The 12,204-nt window shown below is 37.1% G+C and overlaps 1 protein-coding gene across 1 annotated transcript in view; it reads left to right on the top strand.

The window, feature by feature from the left end:
- The window catches only part of TTBK2 (tau tubulin kinase 2), an 81,085-nt gene extending 70,346 nt beyond the window's left edge, over window positions 1–10,739 (top strand). The window contains exons 16-17 of the mRNA XM_059473477.1: window positions 897–2,158; window positions 3,151–10,739. Of these exons, the coding sequence (XP_059329460.1) occupies window positions 897–2,158; window positions 3,151–3,619 (1,731 nt within the window). The 3' untranslated portion in view covers window positions 3,620–10,739. The remainder of the gene's footprint in view (window positions 1–896; window positions 2,159–3,150) is intronic.
- Window positions 10,740–12,204: the final 1,465 nt, after the last annotated feature.

Raw genomic sequence — 12,204 nt, 5'->3', positions numbered from 1 at the left:
TCTTGCATTTTTGTCTGTATATTTGCCTGTCTTCAATGGGGAAGGTGAGAAACAACTCCATTTGGGTTTTTTCCCGTTTTGATGGGAACTAGAGGAAGTGGGTCTATACCCATCAAATAGGGAGAGATATGAATGCAGGTTTCCCATTTCCTGGACACATACTCTAACAATTATGCTGTGTGCCAAAGACAGCACTCATCATAACCAACTGTTTTTCAAAGAGTATCTGACTTAATGATATATACAGGTTTTAGGAGTGCTTTATGCGTATCTGTTGGATCAGACCTGTTAGGGGATTTAGAGATGTAAGTATTTACTTTTTGAATGTCTTAATCACCGTAGGTAAGGAGATATCCTAACCAGGTTACCTAGTTAAAATGGGGCATAAGCTTCAGTAGGAAAAGCTATAACTAATACAGGATACAGAGAAAAGCTCTTTTTCCAGACAAAAATATATTAAGAGTGTGGAATTTATGAATCTAAATGTCACTGTGTTCTTTGTCTTCTGCATTTGTCTAAAAATATTGCTGTGACCTTGTTAAAAATTTTACATTTATATACAACTTATTCTAGGAGTATTCAAACTAAGATTAAAAAAAAAACACCAAAAAGTGCCCGTTAGGATCTCATTCCCGGGGGGTTATACTTGCTAACTGCAACATTTTTCACTGATATGTTTTTTTTTACCTGATACATATTTCTATCTTGAGAAGATAGATTATTTTCCAGATTATCTACATGTACATCATGAAGTTAGGTATTATTTGAACATTGTGATTCATAGGAATCATTATATAATGTATGTTGAAGATGTGGAACCAAAGCTGCTATTTAAAGGATGTTACTTGTATAACATTCCTGAGTTTCTCACCTTTTTCTTTAATTTTCCAATGCAGATAACAATACCCAGACCTTCAGTGGCATCCACACAGTCTGCTTCAGAGAGCTTTCACTATGGTCATCAGCTGGAGAGAAGAGAGCGGGATGGTCAGTCTGTGGAACATACCATGGAACTTTCCTCTCCAAAGGAAAGTTTGCCAGGTTTGGTTGGGACAGAGGATGCACTTCCAGCTAGTGCGAACAGACCAGATTTGGTACTTAATATTAACCAAGAGGTGCTTGACAGGGGAGGACTTGTCAAAGAATCTGTCCTGGATTGTGACCAAAAGGACCTACCTGAACACAATGGGATACAGGAAGAGAAAGAGCTTGGAAATATTCCTGTGGAGGAGGCTGAGGAAGAAGGGCTCCCACTGGTTTCTGAGGATGCCATTGAAATGCTTAGCAAAGAACAGAATTCTTCTTTGCCAGGAAACTCAAAATCTGCAGAGGAGGAACCTCTAACAAATACTGAAGCAGCTCAAGAATCAAAGTCAAGGCCTATCTGTTTGGTGCCAAATCAAGATGAGGTTCTGAAGTCAATAGCACCTAAAACATCAGAATTGTCTCCCTCAAGACTTAATAACCCACATGTTAATAGACAGGGAAGCAAAATAGCAACCATTCAGGAAAATGGTTTTCATTCTGATAAGGAGGAAGTCCATAGCCAAGACCTGAAATGCCACCAAGTGGCCCTTACTACTATTTTGCAGCAGGAGAATAAAAAAGAGAAAAATGCTCCCAGAAATGGAGAGTTATTCCATTGCATTTCAGAAAATGAGAATTCTTATCGATCTAAGAAGGACTCCGTTAAATCTTCTTTTGTATTCAGGCAGAGTCGAATCCCAGTTTTAGCACAAGAGATAGACTCAATGTCAGATTCCGCTTCTGTTTCTGCAAAGGAAAAGCTTCTTCTAAAAAAGGCCCATCAGACGGACTTGGTCAAATTACTTATGGAAAAGAGACAGCTCAAATCTTTCCTTGGTGACCTCTCAAGTGCCTCTGATAAGTCACTGGAGGAAAAAATGGCTGCTGCTCCAGTACCGTTTTCTGAGGATGATGTCTTAGCTTCGTTTTCTAAATTGACATTGGACTCTCATTTCAGCAAGCAGAATGAAGATAGCTCTTTATCTCCAAGCAGCCCTCAGTCCAGAAAAAGCAAGATTCCAAGACCAGTGTCTTGGGCAACCTCTGATCAAGTTACCAGTTCAAGTTCAGCTCAGTTCTTTCCTCGGCCACCACCAGGAAAACCGCCTACTAGACCTGGGGTAGAAGCTAGGTAATGCAGAGAAAATAGAAATAGATTTTCAGGTTGAAATAGATTTTCAGGAGCTAGACTGAAGTTACTGTGCAGGATGTAATGCTGTAGAAGTTCCACCCTCTAACTAATTAAAAAAAAATGCTGGGCTTCAATTCGCTGAGGAACCTTACAATGTTGGAGAATGAATGAGGAGAAGCTGATACACAAAATGAGCCTGGTTCACTGTTAAAACTAATACATCGATAGATGTGCATTCAATTTTTTGAAACATGACAATCTATAACTAAATTTTTACACATTTTGTTAAAGTGGGGTTCCTTTTCCAGAACTGCTGGTTATTTAAAAACCCATAGAAATTTTTAGGAGGTCTTGTATTCAGCTCCCTTGAAAATTAATCTGTTCTTAATGTAGACATTGTAAATATTTGGAGATTCCAGCCATCACCATTAAGTCAATTAATGCTCAGATCATGTCTAAGTAAATCAACTAATTAAAGTAGGGCAGAATGAATTTTAGAATACCTCCCATTTGCCACGTCTATATGCAGACAACCACAATCTAGATTTTTCTGTCTACATTCCCAAGATAAGGATAATTTTGATACAGTAGTGCAAAATCCTTTCAAGGAAGCTGCAGTGGGCCTTGTCATCCCTTAAAATTGTGTATGGGAGTGCACTGATGGTGTGCAGGAATGGATGTACCCCTCTGAAATGGCGATAAGCACTGCTCTTCAGTGCACTTCTTCCAACACCACCAGGAAATTCCTGTTATCCTGTAAACACTGAGGCTATTTGTGGGAGTGAGTTTATATAAATATAAATACTATGTTGAGCTGAACAACACAGAAGCCAAAGCCTAGATCCAAATACCTGTACCTAACAGGAAAGTTGAGGTCCACATATCTGTTCAGCAATGCAACCGCCTCCTTAGTTTCTAGTGATATGGAGTTTCTATTTGAATTTTAGTGAATAGATGGAAATAGAAATAATCTTTCTTCGTTTCTTCTCAAGGTTGCGCAGATACAGAGTCCTAGGCAGTAGCAGCTCGGACTCAGATCTTATCTCTCGTCTGGCTCAAATCCTGCAGAATGGATCCCAAAGACCAAGGAGTTCTACCCAGTGTAAGAGTCCAGGATCTCCTCATAGTCCAAAAACGCCACCCAAGAGCCCTGTCATCCCCCGCCGCAGTCCCAGTGCCTCCCCTAGGAGCTCTTCTTTACCCCGTACTGCCAGTTCTTCTCCGTCCCGGGCTGGGAGATCCCATCATGATCAGAGGAGTTCATCCCCACATTTTGGGAGGAGTAAATCACCTCCTAGCCATTCAGGCTCTTCATCTTCTAGGAGGTCCTGCCAACAAGAGCACTGCTGCAACAAAACGAGCAAGAATGGTCTGAAAGGATCTGGCAGTTCTTTCCACCATTCCCCAAACACTAAGACTTCCACAGGAAAGAGCAAATCAACTACTAAGCTTAGCAGATAGGAACTGAGTCTTGACAGGTATAAAATCTCCTCCTAAATCTGATGCATGTTGTGTCTGTGTACTGTGTATTTAAAAAAATAATCAAAAAAAAAGTATATTAAAAAAAGGTGTTGAATCTGCACATTTTAAAGAAAGTAGCCATTGTAAACTATTCATGAGAAAGCATTCTATGTAAATAAGTGGCCAGGCTTTGCCTTAGAGCAGGCAGCAAGCAGATCCAAAAAATGGGAAGTAGAGGCCAGGGTAAGAATGGCTGGGTAGTCAAAGAGGTGCAATGTATTTAGAGTGAAAAAGTATCTTGAAGGTGAGTGTTTTAAAATGGTATTAATCTTGATCTGTTTAGTTTCCCTAGTTAGAAGATTTGGCCTAATTATTTAACGCCTTGTGTACTCGAGGGGTATGTAAGAAAGCCTGAAACAGGCATTCCCAAAATGATGTCACTACTTGGGAGATAAGTACTGCTCAAGCATTTCTTTGCAGTTTTAAAAAAGCACACACTTTAGAAGATGACATTTCTGCCTTATAAATTTCTTCCATTTTGAGCTGCACTCACCTCTGAGTCACTGAGTGCTTATTTTGTCCCCTATTATGGCACAGATTTCTTACCTTAGTATCATATACCTTACCCCTTCAAGACACTGATGAAATTTAAAAATCAATATTTGACAAGAAGTTTTTGTACCAATATTATTTAGAGATTTTCTTAGCAGTAATTAGGATCCAAGAAGCTGATTCTCAGTTCTATATCATACAGTTTTTTGGGAGTCATAGTGGGGTTTTTCAAACCACATTTGATAGGATTTGGAAAAGCATTCTCTCCTAGGAATTAAGAGAAAGGAGTAGATGTATGCCCTTCACTGTGTGTTGTAGATTTACAGGAAAATGCAATATAAGTTAGAAAATAAGAACCTTTCTTGACCCCCTTAATTCAAATGAAAAAAGAACCTTTGTTATTGCTGACTTTTATTTTCCATTATTTATGGATCACTTAAACCACAGATCTTGCAATGCAGACATGATTACCAATCAAGTTTTGGGTTTTTGGTCATTTGTTTTTTAAAATTATGAAAGATGAAACAGAGATGAGGAAATTGTCTACTTTATGAACGTGATAGGTTAGGGGTGATGGAAGTACACTTAACACCCTTAGAAAATCTGGATAAGAATGTTAATCATTAAAGCAAAATATACGGAAAGAAATCTGAGATATTTTCATATTGGATTATTGTAATTCAGTTTCCCAAATGTGTTTTTGATAGAGCAGCTTTGTTGACTCTCAGTAAAGTCCATGGTGTTTAATTCCTCCAGTTTTATTAGGTAGTTACTCAGTAACATCTTGTGCTCTGCAGGAACCCTGTAGGGAATGAAAGGTGTGGCACCTTTTGCTGCGTTCAGAAAAGCATAGTGGGTCAGAATAGGGACAGACAAGAACACAAGCCTGAGAAAGATGCAGCCAGCTCTCCTCCCTAATGATTCCTGTTGTGGGGACTCTGGATGCATAGGAGACTTGTCAATTACTGATCTGCTTGCTGTAGTCATATGCCTCTCCAGCCAGCATCTGTGTTTTTTATTTAACCTCTGCCAAATGAATATTTTTGGATTTAAAAGGGAATATTTTGTCTCTGAGCTAACACATTCTAATGCTGCATTAAAGCTGCCCTAGAGCTGCACTGAATTTCACTTGCTTTGTCAGACTATGTTGATTTTTTCCTTGTCTTATTATGTATATTTTTTCCCATATGTAATGTAGCACAGTGTGGAACCTTAATTTCATTCAGGTTTCAAGCACTACAGATGAATGCAATAGGTAGGGTATACCTGCTTTTTCTGAAGAAACTGTACCATTGCAAATCCTATTCCTTTGTATTATAATGTATAATAGGTGCTATACGAATAATTGCATGTCCTCATGGTAAATTATATAATATAAATATTTATATATACATATATGTATATGCTTATATAAACTCATTCTTTCTCATTTTTCATTTGTAATTTATGGACCACGAATAGTACAGTTCCCTTTCTGTTAGCTCTTGTATAATTACCTCTTCTATTCTCCCCTGCACCCCTGCCAAAAAAATCTGGAATGCACAAATTCTAATAGCCTTTATACCTTGGTACAAAATTGAAGGACTGCTGATTTCTCAACCAGCCAATGTTTTGTGTTGCAGCTTTGTTTTTTTTTTTATTTCTAATTTCATGTGCACATTTGCATATGGAACAAGAACAAAGACTCAAAAGATATTTTTATTTTTTATTACAAAAAGGTCTTGCTCATTTTTATTTCATTATGTGAGTTCTAAATGGTGAATACTTGTCATTTAGGAACAGTGACAGTCTATGAATACCTAATGGTTGAATGTGACAACAACAAATTCCATCTTTTCCTTCCTGTTTTCCACATGTTTCCTTATGGTATACCATAAAAAAGAATTTGGTCACATTGTGATGTTTTTGTCCTGGGCACTTGCTGGAATGATTTGTTAAGGTGGCGTGGCAGCATATGATTATTTTTCCCTTATTTCTGAAAAGCATTTATTACCATCATGTAAGTTTATTCCTATGTTACATTGTCAGTTTTCATAAGTACTAACTTTATGCATCCTTGCCTGAAAATGCTGAAGTTGAGGTGTTTATATTTTCTCTCTAGTGTAACAGGATCCAGAAATGGTAACTGCTTTACAGGTGAGAAAGCACATAACACCTCTGTTACGTTGTCTTCAAAGTACAGGCTTGTCCATTGTTAGACATTACTATGTAAAATAAACCAATGCTGTAGAAATTCACTCGTACTTGAACTACTTGCCAATGTAAAAATAGTGAACTATGCCAAAAAGAAAAAGAGAAATCAGTCATTATTGGTGACACAGGCTTCTTTTGGTGAGAAAAAGGTAGAAGGACTGTATACCCCCAGTTGCTTTTTTGCTGTAGATTTAACAGGATCTAAGGAGAAAATAATGAAGATGTGAATGGAGGAGCAATTGTGAATAACTTAGCTTGAACTACCTGCTCTTCTTGAGTTTTTTGTTGCTTGATACCCTTCTCCCAAAAGTTTACAGAAATGCTTACTGTAGTCTAACATAGCAATCAGTTAATGTTTTTAAGTAATGGTCAATTGATTAACTCATACATTAATGTTAGCTTAATATTTCTAGAGGGCCTATATAATCATTAAGGACTCTGTAAGCCTCAGTATTTGAATGTGGATATGGCTCTGCAGAAAACCACCAATGTACATGTGTGTGACCCTTGTGCAGAGTGTGTGTGAGTAGTTTATGGCAGGTTATCTGCAACACATTTTCAGGGACGGGGAAGATTTTTCTCCATTGTACAAAATGGCTGCCGTTACTCTGCATAGCACACAGCAGTTTATATAGGAATATTAGCTGGGAAATAATAAAATTCAAGGAGCTGTTGCTTTGTCTTCTCCCTTTCTTTGGTGAGCAGTGCAATGGAGCCATGACATGTAGCAGGTGCAGATGCTGCATGCTCATTTCCTCTTTATGGTGTGTTCTGTGTTGTGGCCAGCACTTTGGAGCATTTTTTAGAGAAACTGAGGCATGAAGCCTTTAAACTAAAATAGAACTTGAAATCACCAAACATTTCACACAGACTTTTGTGCTACAATATTGCATGGTAAAATCAATCTAAGTTACAGTCTCAAAAATCAATATTAATTAACCTCTTTATTAATTACAAATGCCAATTACTACTTAGGTAAAACCCTGTTAGAGTAATAGAAAGTGTGATACGGTAGAGCAACGTTGGCAAGTTGTATGATGCTACACACCTATCTACTGCTTGAGCAGGATCAATAAGCGTAGAAAATGTCACTGCTCAAAGGCAGGAGCAAGATGAGGTCTTCACTGCTAGTTATATGTAATTATACAGGAGGCAAAGCCCTGCAGAGTGACACAAGGCATTCATTACAGCCACCAGCCACATCCTGTCTTGGGAAATCTGGACATATTCTTACCTTGAAGTCTGCATGTTTGAGATCAAGCTTTCTTGCATACCTCACTAAACAGTCTTGATGTATAAGAAAGGATTTGGTCCTATATATTTAAAAATAGCTTGAAATATTTTTCATCTGAAAAAGACTTGCTGGAGCTCTATCATCTACAATTTGTAGTATTATGGTAATAACTATTGCTGGGAAAACACACAATTTTGATTTTATATATATATATATATAAATACACATTTGTACCTAAGTGTATCTTCATATACACTTATATAGATACTGTATATTATATAGAAATATATATATACATACATACCTATGTGTGTATATACATATAGATAGGAAGAGTCTCAGCTATTCCATCCTGTTCACTGGAATTCATTTGCCGGAGTGAGCCAAGGCCAGTTTTGCTTTGATTTACTCTGGTCTCCTTTTCATCTACTGCAATGTCCCTATGCCCTAATTCTGATTTTGTGTCTTTTTCATATTACAAGGTCTCATCCTGTAGTCCTACTTGGGCAAAACTCCTGTAGGTCCTTCTTATTGCAGTAATACTTATGCAATGGTTGACTGTAATGCTTCTAATTTTTTTTCTTTTTCTCTTTGATGAGAATGTAGATAAAGCCAGATTTACAGTACAGTCTTTTTCCTGTAAACAAATTTTTTCTGTAATGAATTTTTATGGAACACTTAGAGGCACAAATTCTGGTAAGAAGAATGTAATTATTCCAATTTCTTAAAAGGGTCTAATGGAAAATGAATTATATGTGCCTCCAATTTTTATATATATCTTAAATTAGAGATTAGTCTTCTGGAAATGAATAGGAGAAAAAAAGAGAGCTCAAAGTCAAACTCTTTCTCATGACAGGCCTATAATACATGAATTTTTTTCATGCAGGACTGATGCTGTGAGGGGACAAGAGCCATGTCTGTCTTGTCATTCTCAGTGAGTCAGGGTCTGCTTAGGTTAACGCTAAGCTTCCTGTGGTGCATTCTCTGTATGCTTTTCCACTTCTAGGAATGATCAGAGAACTCTTAGCTGGATAAAGGCCTTGACTTTTATCCATGAGTCCTCTCTTCAGCTGGTGAAAGCTTTGGCTGCTCGTTGGATGGTGAACATGGCAGTGCTAGGTTAGCAGTTGAACTTGGAACTTGGCAGTGTTTTCCAACCTTGATGGTTCTATGATTCCTCTTTCTGAAATTTATAGAACAGAACATAATATTTTTATTCAACTTCTTTTAGCTAATCAAGTAGGCAGTGAACAACTGATTGGGTTTGTTTGCTGTTTTGCTTTTGGCTCAAATGTCTTTCATTGTAATTAGTACCATTTTTGGTTACCAGAAATGCTGGTAAAAGAAGTGAGGTTCCGTGTTTTGACTATATGCAATACACAGGCATAGGTCATACATTTTTTAGCTAATCAAATTTCATAAACATGCACATCACATAAGAATACCTCACCTGTCTGCTTGAAGCCAGTGTTCCTTTTCCCTACACATAATATTTGTGAAAGAGAAATTATATAAAGTCAGCTTGGATTATATAATAATTATCAGGAATTATGATATTGTCAAATGCCAAAAAGCTTTTATCACTCATTTTCATATGGTTTAAATAATCAGGCTTTTAAATATATATCTTTAAGGAGGAGGTTTTGTTTGGTTGGGTTTTTTAAGGAAAAATGTACAGGAGTCCATTTTTTCAAAGACTGATGTATTAACTTTGCAATGACTCTTGCCATCCACGTTTGAACAAATTGGGCTGATTTTACTCTCCATTGATGATAACACATTCTCTCTCAGCAATGATAATGACAAGTCCAAATGCTATGCTCCTGTTTCTCTTCTACATTAAGAGCTTGGACCCGTGGGAGTTCTTGCTGTTCTTGTGCAGGTGCAACTTCATTAAAATCAGTATAGGGTCCTGTTTTGTTGAGGCTCTTTCCCCTGATTAGGAACTGAAAAGATAAACTCACTCTATGAATATCAAATTTGCTGTTGCTGTATTTTAAATTGGAAAATACTAATTTTCTTATTGCTGTTATTATTATTACATGACATGACATGCCTCTGGATCTCTCCTTTTCTGTCAGAATTACTGTTGAGAGCCAGCTTTGGCCAAGAGTACAATGTGGTTTCTTTTAAAACAGTATCCCAAGTGGGCTACTCATGTGAGGCCCCCATCATCCATAAGTGTCTGTGGGAATTCAGCTGGAATTAATTTGATGTTTGTTTTGAGATCACTTGATCTTTGACCTTTTACGTAAAGGGCCTATGGTAACAGCAGAACAACTTGCTCCAAAAGATGCAATATAATTAATTTGGTCTGCCTGGCTTCAAATCCTTTTAAACCGGTATCTGCTGCATGGCAGGCATGGTCATAAAGGTTTGATGCAAAGTGAAGTAGGATTTTTTTGACAATTTCACATATTTTTCTTCTGACTGGAGATCTGGATTTGTTCCCAAGCAGCCTTCTCTGCATCCTCTTTACTTTCATTGGCTAGGAAGCAAGATTGAAAATTCTTCCCCAGCTTTTAACTTTCTTTTTTATAGAGTCAGCCCAGACTCAAGTTGCAGTGCTTGTGTTAACAGATGCCAATTTTCAAATGCTTTCCTATGAACATCCAAACTAGTAAATTAAGGAAATCACCAGCAATGCCTTCAGACAAGTACTGACTTTTTGAAGTGGCCAACCAATGGCTGCTAATCTAAAATCCCTGGGCAATACCACAAAGAATTAAATCTGTGTATTAATTAAAAATACAATGTTGTAAACCCCATAAGAAATCAAGTACTCAATAGCAAAGTCTGCAGTGTGATTAAATTAAGTGGAAAGTAGTTCTGAGATTGTTTTTTACCATTGAGGAAGACAAATGTTGAGTCCTTCAAATTCTCTTACTCAGTAATTGCAATTCTCTTCCCCTCCTTAGAAATCCTCTAAGCCATTCTTTTCATTTAAGTTTGCTCAGGCACCCAAGAGCATAAAGAGTTAATGCCCTTGTAATGGTCATTTGTACATAAAGTTGTAATTATTTATTTTCTCATTTGTACCATATCAAGGCTTTGTACAATGTTTAAGTTTTGTTTTCAAATTATTTTGTATTTTATTTTTATAAACTGGTTCTAAATAAAATATTCATTCAGCATGCAAAACTTCAGTTCTTGATTGTGTTTGTATAATGATTCATTAACTTATAAAGCTTTAGCTGAAATATTTTTCAGTGTTTTTTACTACTGTAACCCTGTAATTTAAATGGATAAAGTGCTTCAGTAGTGATTTTTTTTTCTCTGTTTCAAAAAAGTAAAAAAAAGTGTGTGTTGGTACTACTACAGCATGAATCAAATGTTCATATTGCAAATTGAAATGATTGGATCAATGGAAGTTTAACTGATTTAGTAGGTTCATGTGCTGTATATTAATAACTACAGAAAAATCCAAATAGGCCACCTCAGAAACCTGACTTTCTATTTGTTCTTATCCCTTCTGTTTGTGTTCATCTAAACAATAACTGATTGGCACAGCCAGATCAGGTCAATTTTAGTAACAATAGGGTGGTCCTGAAATGCCAGCTGCTGATGGCATTTTTCCCTTCAAAATGGTATTTTTTTATTTAGTCAGAGGTCACTATAATTGACCTCTTTTGGGGATAATCAGCTGTCTGGATGTAGTCACTAAGCTTTTACAGTCTCTTGAGGGGACTTGTCTCCCTCTGTATAATAAACTTTAGCAGCAGATAGCAGAGAAATGAATGAATGGAAGTTGTTACCGAATCTGAGTGCTATGGGGGAAATGCAGTGTTAAGCTACCAGTTGCTCTAGCTTCCTCCAAGACCCTTTTATCTTTCTAGTAACATTAAGCATAAGTAGAGTGCAAAATCATCACAATTTATATTTGTGGTTTGTGCCTGAATGTCTTAGTCCTATGCTACCAGAAAACAGTCTGCACTTTGCACAGCAGGACAAGTTTTTTAGGGAAGTCCAGAAGAATTTGAGAAAATTCCCTGGATTTCTTTCTCAGTATTACCACTGTTATGCCATGCATTTGGGAAAATTTAAAGCCAGCTCTGCCTTTGTTCAAATAATTGGCAATATTTTCATTAAGCTTCATGACCAGGTCATTAGCTCTTGTCATTTACATAAATAGCTTCACAGGAAACAAATTGGGAATTCATTTACTCAGTAACAGTTCAAGAAAATTATTTCACCTTCTGTTAAGAGCAGCCAGAAACTTAATGGCATGGCTTCTGGATGGTACATGTGATCACAGAAAGGGTGTGTAAAGAAATAGCAACCAACTGTATTAATTTGAAGATGAGAATAACAATTTTGCCCACTCAGTAGTGATGAGAGGTAGCTCAGTTTCCTTCTCTATTTAAAAGATGTAAATCTAGAATGTGTCAGAAGTGGAAGAGTGACTTTGATCTGGCTCCAGTATATTTTAGCAGTACAACTGAAACACAGGGAAAGAAGCAAGATCAGAACAAACATTGATGTGAGGTCTGGTTGTTCTCTGACCATCACAGTGTCACACAAGCATTGCCTGGCTCGTCTTCATTCATACAGGAGATCCAATCTGCCCCTTCTGCTCCCAGGATCTTGCTGCACTTCTCTACTTGCG

Source organism: Ammospiza nelsoni, chromosome 6, assembly GCF_027579445.1.
Source record: "Ammospiza nelsoni isolate bAmmNel1 chromosome 6, bAmmNel1.pri, whole genome shotgun sequence".
Taxonomy (NCBI): Eukaryota; Metazoa; Chordata; class Aves; order Passeriformes; family Passerellidae; genus Ammospiza; species Ammospiza nelsoni.
The sequence above is the reverse complement of the archived record's forward strand: the minus strand, read 5'-3'. Positions and strand labels throughout refer to the sequence as shown.